This window comes from Salvia splendens, chromosome 10, assembly GCF_004379255.2.
Source record: "Salvia splendens isolate huo1 chromosome 10, SspV2, whole genome shotgun sequence".
Classification (NCBI taxonomy): Eukaryota; Viridiplantae; Streptophyta; class Magnoliopsida; order Lamiales; family Lamiaceae; genus Salvia; species Salvia splendens.
The window spans coordinates 13,033,579-13,056,240 of NC_056041.1; the positions used below are offsets into that span (position 1 = coordinate 13,033,579).

Genomic DNA, 22,662 nt, shown 5'->3' on the forward strand with positions numbered 1-22,662 from the left:
GGAGAGAGTACAAAATTATTCCTATGTCAAATTTACCAACGGTTTATTATGATTTTAATTTTATTTTTCTGCAACAAAATGAATTTGATTGGCGGCAGCCGGCCGTCTTATTTCATTAGTTGCGGGCGTAATTCGATCGATTAGAGCATCCTTAACGCTTTGGGCCGGGCCGCAATGAGCGAGTCCTAGCCCGGGCGTTGCGTTGGAGGAGAGGAAGATGCGGCCGGTGCCGGTCCCGGGGCCGCAGTTGCGGACTGAGGACGCTCCCGGGGTCCGGCCCGGCCTAGGGTTAATTGGTTCGGAACGGGCCGCAACGCGGTCCGACCCAGCGTTAATTCGTGTTCGGGTCGGGTCGGGCCGCAACTCTTTTTTTAATTCGAAAATTTATTTATAAATGCCACTCTATCCATTTTCATATCCATTCAACTTCATTTCTCTTCCTAAAATTCGAAAAAATGTCTCTTCGTCAAAGATTATTCGATGCTCAAATGTCCCGAATGTTAGAAGAGGCGGTACCGACAATCCAAGAAGAAATCAACAACGAAGTCGAACGCTACCAAGCTGCTATTCAAGCTTGGAACGAACAACAAGTCCGGGTACCACGTACCCGGATGTGTATTCACCGAGACCGTGAACAAGCTGCTTTGCGGCTTTTCACATATTATTTCTCTAGCGATCCGCGATGGAGTGATCAGATGTTCCGTCGCCGGTTCCGGATGCGGAGGCCTTTGTTCTTGCGCATTGTCAACGCAGTTGTAGCTCGTGACTCGTATTTCTGCCAAACCACAGATGCTGTGGGCCGGCAAAGTATATCGACTTTGCAGAAATGCACGTCTGCCATGCGTCAACTCGCTGGACGGGATTGCCTAGCTAAATTCTGTCGGGCAGTCATCGAAGCATTCAAGGATACATACATGAGAAAGCCAACGACCGACGACGTTAGAAAGTTGGTGAACTTGCACGAGCGGACCCACGGCTTCCCGGGGATGCTTGGCAGCATCGACTGTAAGCACTGGTAGTGGAAGAATTGTCCAAAGGCTTGGAGAGGACAATAATACACTAGCGGGCACAAGGGCACACATCCCACGATTGTGTTGGAGGCCATTGCCGACCAACGATTGTGGATCTGGCATGCCTACTTTGGTGTCGCGGGGTCGAACAACGACCTCAATGTGTTGAACGAGTCTCCATTGTTCAATGACTTGTGTGCCGGGCGAGCGCCGAACGTAGAGTTCACGGCCAACCACCGTCGGTATAGTATGGGGTACTATCTGGCAGATGGGATCTACCCTTGATGGCTCGTGTTTGTGAAGACTATCACATGTCCGACAACGGATCGGAGGGCATTGTTTGCCGAAAAGCAAGAGGCGGCTCGGAAAGATGTGGAGTGTGCATTCGGAGTCCTCCAAGCACGATGGGCTATTGTGAAGGGAGCAGCCCGTGATTGGCAGCGTCCACTAATCGCCGACATCATGCATGCATGTATCATAATGCATAACATGATCGTTGAGGACGAGGAATAAAATGTTACTTTGTGGAGCGACGATCCGCTCTCCAGCACCGGGAGTGACTACACTGTCACCCTGTTAAGATCGTCGACTGCAACATTAGTTTGATATTGTCCGCTTTGGGTCAAGCCCGCACGGATTTATTTTTGGGTCACTCCCAAAAGGCCTCAAACTAATTGGGGTTGGACATGAATTATATACACCTTCCAACTTCCCCTACTCATCCGATGTGGGATGGGTTTGTACCCCAACAAACCTCCCCTCAAACCGAGACCACATCGGGAACGCAGTCGACACGAACATGGGTCGTTCCAGCCCTGTCCCCTGGGTCATCCTGGGCCCGACTCTAACCTGAGTCCTTCAGAGCCCAACCCTAACCGGGGCTCATCCAGGCACAACCCACGAACATGGGTCGTTCCAGCCCTGGCCTCTGGTTCATCCTGGACCCGACCCTAACCGGGGTTCATCCAGGCACAACCCATAGCCACCTGGGCTCTGATACCACTTGTTAGGATCGTCGACTGCAACATTAGTTTGATATTGTCCGCTTTGGGTCAAGCCCGCACGGATTTGTTTTTGGGTCACTCCCAAAAGGCCTCAAACTAATTGGGGTTGGACGGGAATTATATACACCTTCAACTTCCCCCCTCATCCGATGTGGGATGGGTTTGTAACCCAACACACCCGCCCCGCCTGTGCATGACCTTCCTCCCGACATTCGCAATGTCATAGCCCGTTCAGCTGCGATGCGCCAAGACGAACTACACACTCCCTCCAAGCCGGTCTAATTGAAGAGATTTGGACACGCACCAACGTTTTCCAGCATTGGCGTTATGTTTTAATATTTTTTTTTGTATTTTTAAATTTCTATGTTGTAATTTTCAATTTTCGATCGAAGAACAACTTTTTTGTGTTTTAAATTTCCGGCGTTTTTTATTTTACGAGTAAAATAGATTAAAGTTGTGAATAGTGACATTTATTAGTTGTGGCCCGGGTTGGGGGCCTGCAGGGTTAGAGCAGTTGTGGTCTGGGACTCAAATTTACGGGAATGATGATGTGGAGGGGACTTGGGGCCTGAATCCGGGCCGGGGTTAAGGATGTTCTTAAAACATCGGTTGTGAAAATATAAATTTTAGAGTAAAGGCCAAAATTGGTCCTGAACATATAACCATTTTACGATTTTGGTCCTAAACATTATCTTTTGAATTTTTTGGTCTTGCACATATGGACATTTGATCATTTTGGTCCTGCACATATGGAAATTTGATCATTTTGGTCCTCCGTCAACATTTTCGTTAAAAACTAACGGTCAACATTATCTTTTGGATTTTTTGGTCCTGCACATATGAATATTTGATCATTTTGGTCCTGCACATATGGAATTTTGATCATTTTGGTCCTCCGTCAACATTTTCGTTAAAAACTAACGGTCAACGGCCGATTTTTGACTAAAACAATGGGTTGGGTCGGGTGTGGTTTGGGTTACACGTTAAGAAAAAAAATAATTATTTTTTATTAATTAAAAAATTATAAAACTTTAATTTTTAGTTATTTTTGTTGATTAAAAATATTATAACGACTAAAACATGATGTTATTATACGATTTAAACATGATATTACACGATAAAATAAAAAATTACCAAATTAAAATAATCATTTTTTAATCAAAACAATAAAATTAAAGTATACTAATATTAAATCTATATAATAAAATTAAATAATTAAAAAATTATTTTTAATAAAATCTAAGCATAATATTTTCTTCAAATTCATGAAAAAATTAATTAAAAATTACTATACTTTAATTTTATTAATTAAAAAATATTAATTAATTTTTTAAGAATATTATGCTTAGATTTTAACGAAAATATTATGCTTAGATTTTAAGAAAATATTATTTTTTTTCTTAACGTGTAACCCAAACCCGACCCAAACACGACCCGACCCAACCCATTGTTTTAGTCAAAAATCGGCCGTTGACCGTTAGTTTTTAACGAAAATATTGACGGATGACCAAAATGATCAAAATTCCATATGTGCAGGACCAAAATGATCAAATGTCCATATGTGCAGGACCAAAAAATCCAAAAGATAATGTTGACCGTTAGTTTTTAACGGAAATATTGACGGAGGACCAAAATGATCAAATGTCCATATGTGCAGGACCAAAAAATCCAAAAGATAATGTTTAGGACCAAAATCGTAAAATGACTATATGTTCAGGACCAATTTTGGCCTTTACTCTAAATTTTATATGGTTCAAGATATTATGAATATTGATGAAAATTTGTTTTTTATAAATTTTAAAGTTTATATTTTCTACTGTATCATATTTTAAGTGGTCTGAATTTTGGTTTTCAATTTAATTTTGATTCACTCCCAGCAATTATATTTGTGTATGTTACTAAGTTCTTAGCATGGTGGAATGATTCAATCATTATGTGTATTTTTATCATATGTATCTTTCTACTAATGAATCTATCTAGCACAGTAGATAACATTCGTATGGTTGGAATAATGATTTACCTGAAGGGGTGTGCTCAGAAGCGTGCGTTCTAACGGATTACATAAAACTTGGTCTATTTAGCAGATTATTTAAATAAACTCTATTCCCATAATTCCCACATGCATCATGCTCACAACTTGAATTTAAACATGCTTTGGCACAAATAATCCCTAAAACATGCATGCTACGGAGTTAGCCAATTTACCTCGTTGATTCACTTAAGAATCGAAGATGGTTTGCGTCTTCTCCACGTGAAGATTTTAAGTACTCGACCTCGGATCTTCTGACTGGTATCCCTGACTGTAATCTGATATTTGTGTGAGCAAATCTCATCAAAATACTAGGACTTGAATAAAGAAGACAAAATTCTGCTCACAGAAGGAGAGCAAAAATCGTTCATCTCCTTGGAATAGGGGGATGAAAATTGTCAAATAAAACAAGTGTATTTTCTGTCTCTTTTATTCTCCTATTTATATTAACTCACATATTGGGCCCAGCCAGGGATCTAAGGAAGAATTTGGATATGACCTCCCCCAATTAGCTTTTTACTAATTAAATTGAACCAATAATTTAATATGAGCTTATATTGGAATATTACAGTCAGCCACTAAAGAAGTAATATTGCACTGCCCATCCAAATCCGAAATTACAAGTATTCCGGGTTTCCATTTGTTTGTCATTTATTTCCCGCGTTTAAGATATAAACATCCATTAATTAATCAATGTCTGCTATAGACTTAATTAATTAACATATTATAAACTCCAAGAGTGGACTTAGCAAGAAACGCTTATTTATTATTCATAGAGTAATCAAACTCCAACTAGCTAGGTTCCGAATAATAAAAACTTGTTTCGAGCTCCTCTTGTGGATGTTATCAAACAAGACTCACCTTGCGCACGATTCAATATAATAGCAATCATAGCACCGCTAGATATTAATCGCCACTACCCAAGATACCAGGATCGTTGGGTTACGAAAACCCGCACCTATTGGTAAGTCAAAGTAGTAGATAATCAATATCGTATGCTCAGTGCTAACGTACATTGATTAAGAAATTAATTATCAAGACCTCGTCTTTCAGTAGATAGCATAAAGACCCGTCTTGCTGTTTTAGATCCAATTCAGTGCTATACCACACCAACGCCATCTAATTTCAATAAGGCTTAGAAATAATCGGACTGACATTGCAACCTTTCACGATAGGTAGTCTAGGCCTATTTAGGTTGTGAAATTCTTATATTTATTTGTTCAGAACTGACCGTGTTACCTTAATATGGACGACACCCACAACCGGTCTACTAAAACAAAGACTTAGACTTTGTTACGTTCGCTTATACATTTAAATATGCAATAAACATCCATTAAATGTAAACCATAACAACATTATGACAAAAATAATCTATTGCATTCATTGGAAACGAATATATAGAGTTTACAGTATTCAATCACTCGAAAGGTGATTTATAGTATACAAAACCCTAACATTACCTAGGGCAAGTATTTCGGTCATCGGTTAGTCGGTTAACCGATGACCGAACCGAATATCACATTTCTCGGTTAACCGATAACCGAATATCACATTTTTCGGTTCGGTTCCAAAAGTAAGGCGTCTACCCGGTTATTGGTTCGGTTCGGTTTGGTTCAATCGGTTAGAACCGGTTAGAACTGAATTACTCATTTAAATATTTGTTTTTATTAAATATTAATTCTTTTCTTTTATTAATTCCTTTCTAATACAAAGTACCTACATAATTTTTTCTACAAATTTAAATACAAAAAATGCAATGCAGCGCAAGTGGTGGCCAGGATGGGAATTTTTCGTATGCAATGTCCAAGGATCGATACCTGTGAACTGCATAATTTTTTTTATTCGGTCATTCGGTCCCGGTTCGGGTTACCGAACCGACCCTATTCGGTTAGGAACCGAACCGAGGCCAATTCGGTTTCGGTGATTCAATCTCGGTTACTTTTATGCTCGGCTAACCGTGTCATCGGTTCGGTTCTAACCGAACCGAGCGAATTACATGCCCTAGATTTACCATTATAATAATGATAGACGTTGTTTATAACTTTTAACAAGAACTTATTAATGATTTATTATTATAATAATGATGGATGTTGTTCGTAACAGAAAGTTGTACCAACCCTCTCGCATCTCTTCTCTCTTTTATTATCGTTGTGGCTTGCTCAAGTTGGATTGTCGAACTGATCCGGCTAGCCAATTGTGTGCCCTTCTACCTATGAGGACAAGTTAGTGATCCAATGGATATTTGGCCTGATCAACTCAACCTACTCCTTCTCGAGTGAGATGAAAAAAGACTCGAAAGCGCGCTTTCAAAACTTTAACCCACAATACTATTAACTAGTATATGGAAGTAAGGATCGATCCCACTGAGATAATGTGTTTGACATTTGCTTGCGAGACACGAAATGGGAATGACTGCTGCCACGCTTTCTAGGGGTGGGTTAAGTTAACTACGGGACTTGAGGAATTGAAACTACTCAACTGATCAACTCATGAAAGCTAAACAGTCTACTTGATCAACTTAATTGAACTTTCCATAAATGGACAAATAGATTAAACGGGGGATTGTCAGTCCCGTGCAAAGTGTACGATAATGTAAAACATTTTTAACAGCTTCATCTTCTTTACAAAATCAACATGGAAAACAGAGTAGAAGAAAACAGATCTGAGAAGGTACGGAGGACGAAACATCAAAACAACTCATAAAATTAAATCTACTCCTAAAATCTAAACTACGACTACGTAAACAAGAAACTACCCCATAATCATGCAGAAATAAAACAGTAACTACCAGATATAAACAGAAACGTGAATTGAAAACTTAGATCTGACCAAACCAACATGAAATAAAACACTAGAGTCGAGATGTGCAACATAAAACATAAATCAAGACAGATCGGAAACAACACGCACGAAAATAGAACACATAAACTGGAAATGAGAACATAACTTCAAATCTACTAAATCAAACATCAAAAGTAGATAACATCCATTAATGAACTACAAAAGCATGAAATTGTTTCATCACCCCTTATCGGAGTGGAATAACAGAACCGAAAGATTAAAACTAAATACCAACACCAAAACGCCAACTAAACTAAACTAAACTAAACTAGAACAAGACCAGGTGTGTGTGTGATGAAAACAGAAAGATGAAGTGTTTGGAGCTCCCAATTCCAACTCTAGAAGAGAGCCGAAAACTAATGAGTGACACCGATCGAAGCTCCCCTCCTTCCTCCTTCTCTATGTCTATTTATACGAAGGAGTGAGGTCTGGATACTTAGGGCATTTGTTATTTGAAAGCTCGTCTTTACCATTTGCCTTTGAGGATTTTTCTTGTGCGACGCATTAGTCTTCTCATTGGTTGTTCCGCTGCGTGTCATTTGCTTCAACTTGATCCATTTGTGCAGCAATTTGGCTCCTTCTCCTGATCCGTTCATCCGCCCAGTTGATTAACTCAGTTTCTGAACATGGTGGACTTACACACACACCTGGCTCAAAATTGGACGCTAGTTTACAAAATTCGATGCAGTTTTAAGGTAGGAAACATGCGTGAAACGAGCCTTATCAGTAACTTACCTAATAATAAAACGATTAATTAGCTACAGATTAATATGTTTATTATTGCCAACGAAGGTATGTTCTATGTTGGCACTGAGAATGAATTCTCCCTAATACCATGTTTATCGATATTTGTAGGTCGACCACCATGTCATTTATATATTTAAAAAAATAAAATTGAACTTCTCTTTCTCATGTGGTCTCATTTACTTCCACCTTCACACTCCATCACTGTCTCTTCTAGCAACCAGTGTGGCTGTGTCAAATTATACAATCTCATTAATTGATATATATTTATTTTAAAAAATATATAAATTGTATTAAAAAATTATTAGTTTTTTATCCTTTGTAAATAGATATCACATTTTGTTTAGTCTTGCACACAAACGAAATCTCATTTTTTTCTCCTCATATAATTAATATTCTTTGATATAAATTTTAGTATCACCTGTTGCTCAGTGTGGAGAATGATGATAATATATATGATCTGATTATCCAAATTTCTATTCAATCTTTCCCAAAAAGTAGGTATTTTTAATTTTGTATTTGAATTATTGTAATTTATGTTTTTTATTTGAAACTAATTAAATATTCAAAAATAAGAAAAACATTTGAACTTTAACAAAGCTTGTTTTACTAATTTTCAAAATATTTTTTCAACAATATAATTTATTTGTTTCCAATATTACTTATTATCCACATTACATTAGTTATGTTTGATTATTTTTTAAAATGTAAATATTTTACCAATTGATTGTATTCTTAGAGTTATACTCCGTAATTATATTATTCATAAGATCTATCATTCATAATATTATTTTCCACAATCCCTATTAATTTATGTAATTTTAGTATTGTTTATTATTCACGACAATTCACTTTATTTTTGTTTATTGGAAAAAAATAAGTTTTATAATCACCAAATAATTATTCATATAAAAGATTTATTAATAGCGATAATGACACGCTGACACTTCACCTACATTGCCGAATGCCGACTCGTTTAATATTGACATTGCTTTCTTTATAAATATCTTTGGTGTATGTCGCTCTTATTCTAAATATTTTCCTTCTATTACTCCTACATTGTACCCCAAAATTATTAATGCACCCTTGTTTGAGTCCCCAAATATCAAAACTATTAGTGGAATAATTCTTAAATATGTGTGGAACTCGGCAATGATGAAAAAAATGTAAGAATAATATCTTGAAAATTTAGCTAAAAATGATTTACAATTGTGATAAACAACATTAGAAGAACTCGAACAATTACTAAATTCACTTGGCATACATAGTAAGACCCACAAAAAAAGGTTAATGCTACATAAAATAATTGTCAAATTTTATCAACCATTGTTACAATAAACATTAGGCTTGTATTAAAATTACTATAAATATACAAATATTATTTTTTCAACAATATTATTTTAGCAATGAACCAAAACTTATACTAGTACTCACTATAATTAAGAACACACAGTTATAAACACATGTTACTATTAACAGAAGAAGTGATTCACACAATTATAAACACATGATTAACCGAAGATGTGATTCACTCTAATTATAAACACATGTTAAAAAATGAAAGGTATTGAATGACTTGAACCTTATTGATGGACCGAAAATCATGTCTATGAAAATTAATACTCTTGTTTGACTTGCTAGATAAAATATTATTAAAATATAGAATTAAGTTATAAATTATTTTAGTTCGAAGGGATTAATCATGACATGATTATTTATGTAGAATCAAGTTGAGAAATTCAATCTCATTAACCAAACACAATTCATATTTAATCTCAAAATATAATATTGCAAACGAGCCGCCCCATACTATCATTACATATCTATTGGTATTTTTTTATTTAATTTGCACTAACATATAGTGCATACTACTATGATTTTGAAAAATCTTTTTTATGTATTTAATATTTTTGGAATGTATGATATTGATACCATCTTCTCAATTTGGCCTGTAATATTTACAGTAGAATTGAAAAAATAATTGAAACCCTAGGAAACTCGTATCTCTATCTCTATCTCTATCTCCAGATTCCACCTTCCCTCCTCCGTCGAAATCTCACTCGGCCGCAAACTCACACAGTTTTCAATTCCTTATAATCTCTCTATCCATCTCTCTCTTCACTGTCAAACTGCCGTTTGTTACCGCCGCAATAAATCGGTCGTCGCCGGCCACAGTCAGTCACCTCTCATTCCTCCAGCTTCCCTCTGCACACCTCACACCTCCACCATCCGTACCGCCCCAGTCCCGACGGGTTAAGGTCCTTGTGTAGTTTTCTTGTTTTGCTCGATTACGCACTTTTCAGATCATGATTGAATTGCATGTTTCTTTTTGGTTTTGGTTGTATTTATGTTTATTTGTGTGTGTGGTTGTCTCTCGCGTTTGTGAAATAGTACTTCATCAATCGATCTTGGCATGTGAGCTAAACCAAATATTATTAAAACGTTGTTACTTGAACGGAAAAAACAAATAAATTTGTAAGCTTATGTTGCAGTTTGGCATATAGATCTCAGAGATTATATTTACATATGCTTGTTTTTCTTCTCGTTTGCTATCTCATCTGCAATAGAAAGAACAATTTTTAGTATTGCCTTCAATTAAACATTTTCTCTCATTTTCAAGTTGGTGTATATAGGTTATAGATAGTTTGCCTGGAGTTAAGCATATATGGCTAATTGACATTTTCCTTGGGCTGGGTTTATTCTTATATCTACTAATAAGTTATTTCACATTCTTCTTACTCGTATTCTTTAGTTTATGGTATTTTGACCTTTTGAGTTAGGTTTTATTTGTCTTATGAGTTGTTTCTTATTTGTTAAATTGCAGTTAGCTGTGATTCCCTGTTATATAGAGCTTGATAGCTTGTGTGGATCTAGTTTCTTTGAAAAACACAGAGGTACCCAATAAGCCTTACTGTTATGAATAAGCATTTATGTAAACACTTATCTGTCGCAAGCATAAAGTAAGTATAAAAACATATTTTGATATAGTCAGTTCACACTTATTTTGAAATGCCACTGTGTGTTTTATTCTATGTTGATCTTATTTGTTGAATGCTGACCTGATCGGCTCCTGAGGCTGTTTCCTATTTCTTGTCTCATTTGAAGTTCTAAGGTTGAGAGCATTGGCTCATTTTCTTTGCTCCAGGAACAATAGAGTTCTTCCATCTTCCATCTCCCATCTCCTTTTGTAGATAGATTATTCTTAAATTTCCTATTCTTGTGCAGATTTCTTTTCAGTAGGATATTGCTTTATCTCTTTGCTGTATTGCTGACTCCAGTATTTTTCAGGTCCTGTTATTGCTAGTTTTTACACATGTATAGCTGGCTTTGTTTTTGAGAAATAGAACGACTCTGCATTTTTATTCTTGTACTGGATTGACTGCAGCTTATTCTTTCATTTTTTGACAAAATCTTCATCTTTATTGCTAAACCGAATTAGAATGAGCAAGATGGATTTTATCTGCTACCTTGTGTTCTAGAGTAGTATGCTCTCTCCTTTGCAGTCATTATAATCTCTAGCCATTTCTGGAATGCAGCCATCGGATTAGTGCAGTCTATCAGAAAAGTACGCTTAGCTTCTTTGTATATTTTTTATTAACACATGTAACCCACAAACTATAACAAAATTTGAAAAATTAAAAGATAACAAACTAAAATGGTGATACCAATATAAGAAAGAAAAATGAAGAACATAGCTATAAACATGAAGTTGAGAGAGAACAATGGTAGGCAGAAAATAAGTTTACAAAAATGATTTTCAATCAATGAATAGAGTTGGTATTTATAGAGGTTTAAAACTTCCTGTGTAGGCCAAAACTTCTTTGATAAGCTAAAAGTCTTTGCAGAGCTCAAGGCACAAGACCCGTCAGTGCTGAATATCTCTGTAGAGTTCAAGGCTTCAATACAGACATGCTTTTGCAGCTACAATGTAGAGCACAATGCTCATGATAAACGTGCTTTTGTCAGTTTATAATATAAAAGTTTAACATAAATTTTTATAATATGCAGGAGATAAGTATGATGTATTCTCTAAAGTATTTCTTGATGTTTCCCGCCAAAATCGTTGAGGATGGCATTTTTTGTGAATTCTCAGAAAACTCTCCTTTTTGTATATGTAAAAGATAGATTGCATGCTCCATTATTGAAGGCAGTTGTTGATGTGGCTTCCCTCTGCAGACTTCAGATGGACAATATAGTGGATTCCTTGACTACTGCCCATCAAGAGTTCATTTCTGCAGCAGCTAGTACATTGGAAGCAAAGGAGAACTCAGGTGGTCAAAAAACTCCTGCCACTGATACTGCATTAGAGAATTTCAAGCAAAGATGGGAGCTTTTCCGAGTTGCTTGTGATCAAGCTGAAGAATTTGTGGAATCTGTTAAGCAAAGAATTGGGTCCGAGTGTCTTGTGGACGAGGCTACTGGCTCTGTTGCTCCTAAACCTGGCCAGCCTGCTCCAAGTGGTCTTCCACCGATCAGTGCTGTTCGCTTGGAGCAAATGAGTAAAGCTGTTAGATTGCTGGTGATTGAACTGCAACAAGGGTCTGGGGCTGGAGGTGGCACGTCGCATCCTAACTCTGCCGCTCCTTTTGATGCTAGATTTACCGAAGATCCTGCACAATAGGTACTTTCAGTCATTTGATTATTGTTCTGATTTCAGAACTGTTTCTGAATAATAGTTGTATCTTGTCCTACTAGAAAGAGTTTTTACTCTCAATTCTAAGTGAAATGCCTATCATTATTGTGATATCAAAGTGAACGTAAAGTAAAACTTGGACACTTGGTAGCTAGACAAAAAAACTCAAACCATGATTATACCAATTAAGAGGTCTAATTGGACTAATATTTGTAAGTTATGTATTAAGATCCCATATCATATTTGTAAGAGGTCTATGATGGACCAAATTTTTGTGTAATCATGATGGTAGACCTGCAAAGAAATGCTCAGAGGTTCATAATGAAGTTATAATTGGCTCTTCTCCACAGTTCTGTTCTCAATTATCTCCTCTATTGGCATCATATTGCGTGGTTTACTTATTAGATCTCCAGAACTATTTCCCCCCCTATTGCCCTAGTATATCGATTGATTAAGCTGTACTAACTTATATTTATGGCTTGGTAGGTGAAACCAACCTCTGGTGCAAGATTATTCTTCTTAGCCTTTTCAAAAGAATTCAGCGTAGGAAGATAGGCATTTATGCCCCTGATGTTATCTAATCCGGATGAAGGTTCCAGTCTCCAGTCTGTGTAATTAGGCAAAATTGGCAGTCACGGCTAGACTGTGATATCTGAAAATGATGAAGAATGAAACACACGGTCTGAATGATACTTGTGGCTTACTATGTGTTGTTTGGGGAAGCATTGAAACTTAGATACTGTAATGTTGTTTCACTTTTCTTGAGACAGAGCAACACCATTACCATTTACCAAAAGAGGATGTATGTGATTCTGATACTCCACTGTTTTTGAAGCCATATGTGTGATATGTGAAGTAATTTGGCTGATGCTCCAGTTTCCACAAATTTATTGTTGCCTATTTTAGTTTTGTTGATAATTATTGTTGGAAGTGGGAACTAATGGTGAGGGACGTCCGGTAAGCTATCCGTCGTTGTCTTTTGCCGCGTGTGAGGCTTATGTTGAGTTGAATCTTGATAAAAAGTGATAAATGTATCATAATATGTCTAGTCTGGTGAATGTTTGTTATCCAGAAATAAATTGTGGCGCTTATTTTATACAATGGTGTTGTAAATACATAATCCCAAAGAAACTTCTGGAATTGTTAATTGATGGTATAGGTTTTGAAATAGACAGGTTACATATTTGTCCTTGACCAAATTGTGGTTCTGCAGGGAATTAATATACTAGTATTTCGTTTTAATAACTTTTGATTTTTGGATGAATTTTAAAACAAAATTGTACTATATTTAAGAAGAAAAAAAATGATGATGTTGCAGCATTCGATTTCTAATTTCTTTTGCAAGTGAGATAATCTACGGTGATGTAATTATGTAAAATTGGCAAATTACGAGTTCGACATGTTTATTAGTACAAAATAGTACAGTAATAAAATTTACGGAATTTGTTGTGAAATTAATGTCAATAGTACTTTATAGAAATAATTGAATCAAACTATCTAGTAGTAAAATAAAATAAATCAATGTAATAGGGTCCGGCCCGGCCCGGCCCGCATTGTTACCCAAATTCAGCAATAAAATTAGGACGCGTTCGGTGTGGCTGAAGTCACCAGAAATTGATTTATTTCTGGCCAATTATGTTATTCGTTGTGTGTTGTTTCTTTCGTATGGCCTCACATAAATGATGATGCCTGCACTGTATGTCTCTTAAATGACATTACCAAAGTCTACACAACAGGCGTGTTCTCTATTTTTTGAACAAGAATTAAACCAAAAAATGAGAAGTGTCCATTCCCAAATTACCCCTCTCAGCTAATTTTCCCCCCTTTCCCGTCACTCATTTTTGAACATTCCAGATTTGTGTAAATCCCTAACCCTAGCCAGCGGTGGCGTCGAATCTCTCATCCCGTTTCCAAGATTTATTCACGCCGTCAACACAAGGTAATCGGAAGCTCTTATCCCGTTTCCAAGCTTTGATTCTGTGTTTGGTTGAATTCGGGTACCAATCTCTAGTACCCCGCGATTCACCGTCGATATTTTTCGGACTATCAAGTGACAAGGGAATTTGGGGTTTTTATAGGTTGTTGGAAAACCAACATAGCTACATCTACGACCTAGCAATAAACAGATCACTTACAAAGGTACATCTGCCCCGTCGGGGTGAGCATCTTCGGTTTGCAATTGAGCTTGCATTTGTAATGAAATCTGCGTGCTTTGCTGTGCTAACTTCAATACGTGGGGTGCTTTGAATATCTACACCGCCATTGTTGCCCGAGTTGCTTGATACATACACATTACTCGCGGTGCTATTGGAGGCCTTTCATCAATGAGCGTCGGAACCGTGTTGTGCCTCACCCATTACACCTGCAAAAAAAGTCCATGTATTGAACCCCATCAAATGTGAGACGTGTTCGATGTGATACGATACGACGGAGCACGCAATTGCACTTTGGTGATGATTTTACCCAAAATCGAATGGGGTGGGGAGAGATTACCCCGAGTTGAAGCTCCAGTCTACTGCGTGCGGTGTGTGATTTCGAATGGGAGGACGACTCATTGCTATGAAAAAAATGAATCCACCCAACAGGCAAACCGTGTGTTGTTCAGAATGCGCGCGGAGTTGAAAATTCAGAATGCGCTTAGGGTTAATATGGGAAATTCGGGGTGAATGGACGCCCAATTAAATAATGCAGAATTAATGTTACATTCAAAACACAACCCATATCTGAAAAGGTGAACACCAGTGTATACTCTAGTGCAAGTGGGTCAGGCCTTATCAAGTCTGTGTTTGTTTTAATTCTGCCCAGCCCAAACTGTCTTAGCGAACGAATCCTTAATAAGAACATAGGCATTGCGATTTAAGGTAAAACAGGCCTCTCTACATCTCTCTCCCATGTATCTTACTCATGCAGAGCAGGTGTTGCTGAAGCAGGCACAATTTACGTGTGACTTCATTTCCTATTGTTTTCTTCCTGTTTTTTCTCCCCAACCCTAACTCTCTCTTTCTACTTATTTTGTACTTTTTCGCTTTCCTTGATTCAATTTTCACTATTTTCTCTCTAATTTTCGCAATATGATGCATTATTAATTAAGTAGACTTTTGTTGTCTCCATTTTATTCTAGGCGTTCCAATAAGCTGGACATGGATTTCGTTCATCTGGCCACCTTCCTTCGCAGGATCGAATCAAAGTTAGCACCTCTTTTTATTTTGTAGTTTCTCAAATTGAATTTGTTTGATTTTTGTAAATTGTTGTTTCTATTGTTTAGTGATCCTTGTGCTTGTAGTAATAGGGTTCCATGTTTTTGTTTTCGTACTTTTGTTATTAGAGGAATTTGGTGTAGATTAATTTTTGAGTTTGGATGTTTGCAGAGCTTTGGATTTGGGGGATCGGATGCAGAAGGGTTACAAAAGGATATGGTCGGTAAGTGAGTGCAGTCTTCTGCTAATTAATTGTTGAAGTTATACTACTCCTAGTATATTTTCGTGTTATTGTAATGTGGATGCAACTCAGAGTACTTCACATGTCATAGAGTATAGGTGTGAGATTATGTTAGCGAATCGTCTTTCTGGTTTAGTTCAATTTGGATTTTCCGTAACAGGTTTGTTCTTTACTAGCAATAAAATTGCGCCAAACTACTGAAAATTTGAAAACACAAATTTGGTCAGCATAGTGCTGTACGGTTCCCAGAATTGACAGAGGATTCATTTTGTTTTCACTCAGTCGTTCTTGTCAAACCAATTTAACCTTCAAAAGAAAGACAAGACACTTTTGCTCATTTCCCAGGTTTGGCTGGGGAAGTTAACAAACAGCCATCACGTGATGCTGGGAAATTCTTTGCTTTGGGCCTTTGTGCTTAGTATCTACATGTATTTGCTTTGTGGCAATATATTCTCAAACTTTAGGTGTTATTTTGTCTGAACATATTGCAGAGTGGCGACCTTGGCCTTTACTTACTTTGGCTTATCATGCATCTGATTGTTAGCATATGGTACTTTGCTGTGGATTTGGTGAACTCGCTTGAGAGCTACCTTATCTCCAGTGGTTTCATGAAGCAGTATAAAGATCTTGACATCAGTAAAGTTAGGTACCTGGCTGTTGTTCTGGACAGCGAAGAAGCTCTTGACACTATGAAAGTTCTTGAGCTACTGAGGTGGCTCACGGCTATGGGATTGAGAAATGTGTGCCTCTATGATCCAGAAGGTACAGGGGCTAAGATACTGTAAAAATCCTGATCGTGAATTGGTGATCCATGTTAAATATTTGTGTTTACATCTTTCTGGGCATAATGGTGATTGACTGTTTCTTTGCGCTGTAGGAGTGCTGAAGAGATCCAAAGATGCCCTATCTCTATGGTTGAGAAGTGAAGTAATGCCAAATGTATTGATCTCGATCTACGTTTTCTAAATTCTAGGTCGCTAACTCATTCTGCAGTTGGCCATCAACTAAGATGCCCATATCAATAAATGGACCAATTGGTTCACTTGAACTCGATGTCCATTAAGATCTTATAATTTGTCGTCCTCTTACAATTTCATGTTATATATCTTGTTAGCAAGTGATATACTTTAAGTTTCATGGGTGTTACACGGGTAATGGAAATGGCATTATGAATGGTGGCCTCTAATACGAAAATCAATGTTTTTTTGTGCAGGGAGCTAACGGGGATGCACTTGTTAAGCAGAAATACCTGAGCTTGGAAGTTATTTCTTTTACTGATGGGAAACATGCAGTTGCAAAAGCAGCAAATTTTCTTCTAAAAAAACATCATCTAAATGCTGATGCTGAGGTTCCTGAGTTGACAGAGTCTGATATGGCAGATGCTCTTGCAGAAATAGGTGTGTTTTCTCTTAATGTTGTTTGTTTATTATTTAATTACTTTTCTGTACAAATGTATATACATAGATATAATGCCCCCTGGTTATGATGGGATAATTTTGGTGAGACAGGGTATGCGGCACCAGAACCTGACTTGATGTTGATTTATGGACCTGTGAGATGTCACCTGGGTTTCCCAGCATGGAGACTTCGTTATACTGAGATTGTGTGAGTGTTTGCATTCCACTTCTTGAAAATCCACCCAGTTAATTTTATCACTTTTTTGGAATCATTACAATGAGAAATCTTCTTCAGCAATGCATTTTCCTATATTAAAGAACTTATCATAACTTCAGTTGCATCAACAAAAGGAACAGATTTGCATATACCACCCTAATTTATATACCCTACCGTATTAGAAGTGTGATTCCAATCAATAGCATTATAGGAGTATCTCCTATTGCATAATTGCATTTCAACCAAAAAGGGAAAAGCAGTTTCAGTTTTTTTTTTTATCTCTGTTTTTGAATTCAACAATAAACTTTTCATCCATTTCTTTTTATTGCAGGCACATGGGACCCCTCAAGTCTATGAAATATGGCGCCTTAATAAAAGCCATTCGTAGGTACACTATGGTGCGTCAGAACTACGGTATGTATAACCATCAACTTCTGATGATATATATATGTTCTATCTGCAAGTATAAAACTTAATAGAAAAATCTTTGCAGTTCAACTCTTCAAAGCTCATTTGAAGAGGGATCATTGAAATTGAGGCCATAATTTGTTGGAAGTCAATTCCGCTATTTTTTTTTTCATGTTATCCAATATGCATACACTTAATAAGATCAAAATGACATTTTAAAAGTACTCCAACTTAACTGGTGCTCTGGTGTATCTCAAGTAAAATGTCATTTGAAATAACATTTCAATATTTTGGAAATTACATAAATTTATGGTAGGAATAAACTATACTCCTATAAGGTTCAGTTTCCCCCTCTCTGACTTTTCATCCCTCGTCTCAGGTACATGAATTGGTGTATCTCAAGTGACATTTTCTCCAGAGCCATTTAGAAGAATAAGATACTTGTTGCACCATATACGTAAGCAGCAATGCTCGGAATTGTATGCTATTTTGGCATTGTGTGATACCTATAAATGCTACTCAATCAACTGTATTACTGCTATAAATCAAATATCTTATCTTTCTCTCTCCTATAACACTATTTTCTGCTGCAACCATTATTGACCTAAAGCAAGGATGAACAATCCAATAACAAATGGACGAACAATAATTTCTTGCATTACATTATCGAATGAGAGAAATGTTGATTATGCTACACAATTCCACCGGTATTTGTTTTACAATGGTACAATTGATGTAAAACCTGAAATGATCTAATTGTGACTCGAACATGGCCTGAAGTTCAGTACTCTGTTTCCAAAACCCCATCAATAAGACCAAACTCCATGGCCTGCAAATAAGCAAGAGAGGTAAGTGCTCCAAAGTGAACAATAAACCGACAATTCAAAGCAAGTTTGCGAAATGGCTGGAGCATAAGGAATATGGAGTCACTTATTGCTTCAATAGATCGGTTTTTAATCAGCTACATTTTTTACTACTTGATATGCTACCTCTAATTTCTAATCCACAAAAACCCACCCACTCTCAACTTGTGGTTGGTACCTCTAAAACCTAACTCTTACTAACCTTTTTTAAATTTCAAGAAAACAGAGTATTCATACAAAAGCCAGCAAAACATCACCTCAGACACAGATAAGAATCGGTCTCTTTCTGTGTACTGTTGTACTTTCTCAAGAGATTGTCCAGTGAAGGCAGCATACATTTTGTCAATTTTCTGCATTCGATAGTCATGAGGATAAAGTTAGACTGATATAATGCCTGCTAAATCAGAAGGTAGTGATTTGCGTACTGTTGAGTACATTCATCTAATATCCAGGTAAATTATTTCAACTCATAAGATATAGTGTTAAATTAAGACGCAATGGCCTCGAGACATACAATTATCCTAGCACTATTTTGATGCTAGCTAGAGAAAATACTATCCTGGTACATCTAGGACATGAAAAGTCATAAATTTTGGTAAGGTTCTAAAGAAAGTTGATGTTATAGAAGCATGTCAGTGGAGAGGTATCATCAAACCTTTTTACAGTACATTTTAGCCACTTTAGGGAAAGATTCCAACATCTACCATACCAGATCTTACAGCAATATGATACATTAGAAACAAATGCAAAAGTAGATTTCACAACATCCAGTAAAATTATACTCCCTCCGTCCTATAGAAAAATAGTCCTTATCCATTTATAGAAACATTTTCTCCTTCTCTTTCACTACTTTATCATTTATGGGCCGCACCATTCACAACATTATTTCAACTACTTTTTCTCATTCTCTCTTATTTTAACAGTTACACATTAAAACCCATTTCATCCTAAATGGCCTATTTCTATGAGACGGAGGGAGTAGTATATAATCTAGAAACATACTCAGTATTAAAAATGTTAGAAAGAGGCAAAAGTGTACTTACATGGCGAGATTGAACTGCTTCATTTACTTGGCGCCTTACATCTTCCACATGGCCCTACAATCAGAACTAGCAGGTCAGCTCAAATTAACAAATTAATAAATAAAAATATCAAGAAGAAATTTATCTGGATTGAACACAGCTCAATATAAAATCATAAAATTTCCATCATGCTAGTGTTACTAAGTTCAAAATTTTTCTCATGATTGATGATTCACAGGGCATCCACTGCTGCCTATTTTATGGCCAGGGGTGGTCTAAAAGAGGGCATGTTACTGGACAGAATGCTCTGATAAGTGTTAATGCCAACTAGAGCACAAGATCAACCTAAAGTCAACATCAACTAAAATTTGATGATCACGAGTAGCCCAAACTAGTGGATTAAATATAATACTTTGTAAGTCACTAACATAAATATGGGCATACGGCTTCATTTTATTGATTCTCTTTTCTATGCAAAAAAAAAAATATGATGCCATAATTTTTGAGCTTATATATGCAAATATTTTGGGATGGAAATATTATGTTATCTAGTCCTCTTCATGTTTCACTCTCCAAATTCCAATTTCAAATCTCACAATTGATGATCTATTCCTAAAATTTCTCCAAAATAAATACACATGAAAGGATAAGCTCATACCCCGCACCCACTTTGGGGTTGATGTATCATAATACGAGCATTTGGCATGGAATATCGCATTCCTTTTTCACCACCAGCAAGAAGAAGAGCACCTTGGCTTGCAGCTACTCCAAAACATACTGTTCCAACCTTGGGCTTTATCTGAACAAATAGTTAGATACAAAAAAGTTATCATTACAAAAGTTCAAAGCAACGGCAAAATATGCACGGTGAGATATGCATCAACTCCAACATTCATTGAACATGAGAGGAAATAGGAAAACCAGTTGCAAAATCTAATTAGCTATCTTACCCAGGACATGCAGTCATATATTGCCAAGACAGAGTAGGTACTCCCACCCGGGCAGTTCAGATACATCTAATAAAGGAAGAAAAAGTTAATATACATCACCAGCTCATTCAGATAAGCCTCAGTAGTTATGCTTGAGATATATTCTGCGTGAGATCTAAAGGTTATATATGTACCAAAATATCCGATTCTTCATCAATTGTTGCCAAAGTCACTAGTTGAGATATCACTCTCTGAGCTACTTGGGAATTGATTGGCTGCCCAATGAAGATTATGCGGTTTCTGAATAAAACTGTAGATAGATCCAGAGGCCCTCCTGGAGTAATGACGGCTGGCATAACTGGCGGATTTCCCTTTTTGGCTTCTATAACAGAATTACTGACAGGGGAAATATTTAGGCGAAAATTTCCAAGTAAAAGACCAAGTGAAAGAAGAAATAGAAAGTGAATATAAGATCAGACAAATAGGACTGAATTAGAAATGATGGATCATAAACAACGTGATTAAATTTTAATCTAGTAAAGCTAATCACTAGGAACAGATGGCCTAAAAGTTTTGAAGAAATTTACGTCCAGCTAAAATTTCCCCTGACAGCTATATAACCATCTCCACTACATCAAAGCAGAATTTTCTTCAGGCATCAGAGTGGTATATAACCCTGAGAAGAATTATGCAAAACACTGCTATACCAGAATGAAGCTAGTATGGACACAAGAACAAAGCATTGAACATTGCAATAAATATCACATTTATGATCTGAGGCAGTATCTTCTGGCTTTCAGGTCTCCACAGTCCGCACAAATAAATTTACACAAACCTGGTTGTATAAACTAAGCTACTCCGTCACTTTGTGATTACAATTTACACATGTACTTCAAAGACCCAGGAAAGCCAAGATTCAGTAAGCAATTGCATGTTTAGTCATTTTCAGATGCATCAATAATTTTGTTGTTCTACTATGTCTTTTCTACATGTTATGCAAGTACAAGAGGTGGAGACTGCTCTCTTCAGTCATGCTTATTATTAATAAGAGTATTAAACACACAACTTTTGACCAAAAAATCAGATTAAGCACGGCGAGCAGATTTTCAGAATCATCAATACTCCTCAAACACACCTCAAAGTCCATCTAAAACATATATGTACAATATCTCAAAGATAGAAAAACTAACCTCAGGTTAGAATAATCACCCTGTTCAAGCTTTAAAGGCAATTTGTTTTGTCTACTCGAAAATCCTGGAAATATCAAATGTCATTCTTAGTCATCCCATTCTCCAATCCCCCACACTCACTCCCCTGAATCCCCAGTAAATGAGGAGTAAAAAGTAAAGAAAAAAATGAATTATCCCGCCAAACTACTATTGTATAGTAACCAAAAAAGATAAGCAATCACAATTGTAGTTTAAAATCATAACTAAACTCAGATTTAAAATTTTATCATATGACACTATGGCTGCAAAGAACATACCGATGGATGAAGAATCGCGGTAGGAGCATGAAAGAGCTGATGCTACAGGTCTCAAAATGAAGTTTCTGCTCAAAAACAACAAGAAAAAAGGTACCAGTTACAAAAAAGGGGGAAAATTTAGTTCACTCGATGCAGTAGATTAAAAAAACACGGAGTAATTACAGAAGAACAGCAGTGTTTCGAAAAAAATTACCTGCGCTGGAACAAGTGAGAGGTTGGGAATCTTCCACGGGGAGAAGCAATCGACATATTAAGCGGCGTCGCCATTGCTGATGTTACCATCCTTCCGATGATAAACGAAAATGGCGAAGAAACGGATACTGTTTTGTGTTGGGGGTTTGGGTATCGACCCTTCTCTTCTCCTCTTCAGCTTTTAAAGTCGCGTTTTAAGAAGTCGACTCTCTGCAGGAAACCTATTTGTTTTTCTTTATTTCGTTATACTAGTATTTTTTGTCATTTTAAAAATATGGAAATTTATTATTCCATAACTTGTGGGTTTTAAGATATTAAAATAGACAGTACATTTTTTTGGTGTGTGAATATTTTTTGTTGGGGCTTATTTATATTGTGAATTAAAAGATAGGCACAGCTCTGATTGTGAAATTTAGGGAAAGTGCATGACTTGTTTGGAATTCGATTAT

The 22,662-nt window shown here is 36.7% G+C and overlaps 3 protein-coding genes across 14 annotated transcripts; 2 read left to right on the plus strand and 1 right to left on the minus strand.

Annotated features, from left to right (window-relative positions):
- The first annotated feature begins 9,539 nt into the window (after positions 1 to 9,539).
- Positions 9,540 to 13,129, plus strand: LOC121753054 (mediator of RNA polymerase II transcription subunit 32-like). Of its 5 annotated transcripts, none has more exons than XM_042148204.1 (4): positions 9,542 to 9,886; positions 10,453 to 10,522; positions 11,805 to 12,249; positions 12,748 to 13,129. In XM_042148204.1, exon 3 carries the CDS (start codon positions 11,812 to 11,814, stop codon positions 12,247 to 12,249), a length of 438 nt encoding a protein of 145 aa, XP_042004138.1. In that variant the 5' UTR covers positions 9,542 to 9,886; positions 10,453 to 10,522; positions 11,805 to 11,811; the 3' UTR covers positions 12,748 to 13,129. The 5 variants fall into 5 exon arrangements, with proteins under 5 accessions (XP_042004139.1, XP_042004138.1, XP_042004142.1 ...); XM_042148206.1 differs by lacking the exons at positions 9,542 to 9,886; positions 10,453 to 10,522 and adding exons at positions 11,200 to 11,556; positions 11,637 to 11,709; XM_042148205.1 differs by lacking the exon at positions 10,453 to 10,522 and having other exon boundaries at positions 9,540 to 9,886.
- An 875-nt stretch (positions 13,130 to 14,004) lies between these two features.
- LOC121751970 (dehydrodolichyl diphosphate synthase complex subunit NUS1-like) lies at positions 14,005 to 18,296 on the plus strand. 8 transcript variants are annotated; one of them, XM_042146811.1, is made up of 10 exons: positions 14,005 to 14,200; positions 14,340 to 14,400; positions 15,383 to 15,448; positions 15,630 to 15,681; positions 16,191 to 16,461; positions 16,577 to 16,638; positions 16,913 to 17,096; positions 17,208 to 17,304; positions 17,645 to 17,727; positions 18,101 to 18,296. In XM_042146811.1, exons 3-10 carry the CDS (start codon positions 15,402 to 15,404, stop codon positions 18,106 to 18,108), a joined length of 804 nt encoding a protein of 267 aa, XP_042002745.1. In that variant the 5' UTR covers positions 14,005 to 14,200; positions 14,340 to 14,400; positions 15,383 to 15,401; the 3' UTR covers positions 18,109 to 18,296. The 8 variants fall into 8 exon arrangements, with proteins under 8 accessions (XP_042002745.1, XP_042002749.1, XP_042002742.1 ...); XM_042146815.1 differs by lacking the exon at positions 14,340 to 14,400; XM_042146808.1 differs by lacking the exons at positions 14,005 to 14,200; positions 14,340 to 14,400 and adding an exon at positions 14,429 to 14,992.
- A 60-nt stretch (positions 18,297 to 18,356) lies between these two features.
- On the minus strand, positions 18,357 to 22,399 carry LOC121751972 (ATP-dependent Clp protease proteolytic subunit 6, chloroplastic-like). The gene is made up of 9 exons (XM_042146816.1): positions 22,215 to 22,399; positions 22,022 to 22,086; positions 21,726 to 21,789; positions 20,730 to 20,931; positions 20,557 to 20,622; positions 20,265 to 20,405; positions 19,628 to 19,681; positions 18,842 to 18,934; positions 18,357 to 18,550 (listed from the first exon to the last, which is right to left on the minus strand). Exons 1-9 carry the CDS (start codon positions 22,301 to 22,303, stop codon positions 18,503 to 18,505), a joined length of 822 nt encoding a protein of 273 aa, XP_042002750.1. The 5' UTR covers positions 22,304 to 22,399; the 3' UTR covers positions 18,357 to 18,502.
- Positions 22,400 to 22,662: the final 263 nt, after the last annotated feature.

Bases quoted from the DNA above. Each gene is read 5' to 3' on its own strand.
- LOC121753054 (XM_042148205.1), top strand. From the start codon at position 11,812: ATGGACAATATAGTGGATTCCTTGACTACTGCCCATCAAGAGTTCATT.
- LOC121751970 (XM_042146808.1), top strand. From the start codon at position 14,928: ATGGACGCCCAATTAAATAATGCAGAATTAATGTTACATTCAAAACAC. The intron at 16,462-16,576 runs GTACAGGGGCTA...TTTGCGCTGTAG, and splicing joins GTGCCTCTATGATCCAGAAG to GAGTGCTGAAGAGATCCAAA. The intron at 17,305-17,644 runs GTGAGTGTTTGC...TTTTTATTGCAG, and splicing joins CTTCGTTATACTGAGATTGT to GCACATGGGACCCCTCAAGT.
- LOC121751972 (XM_042146816.1), bottom strand. From the start codon at position 22,303: ATGGTAACATCAGCAATGGCGACGCCGCTTAATATGTCGATTGCTTCT. The intron at 20,623-20,729 runs GTACATATATAA...TTCCTTTATTAG, and splicing joins ATGAAGAATCGGATATTTTG to ATGTATCTGAACTGCCCGGG. The intron at 18,935-19,627 runs GTAAGTACACTT...TATCGAATGCAG, and splicing joins AAGCAGTTCAATCTCGCCAT to AAAATTGACAAAATGTATGC.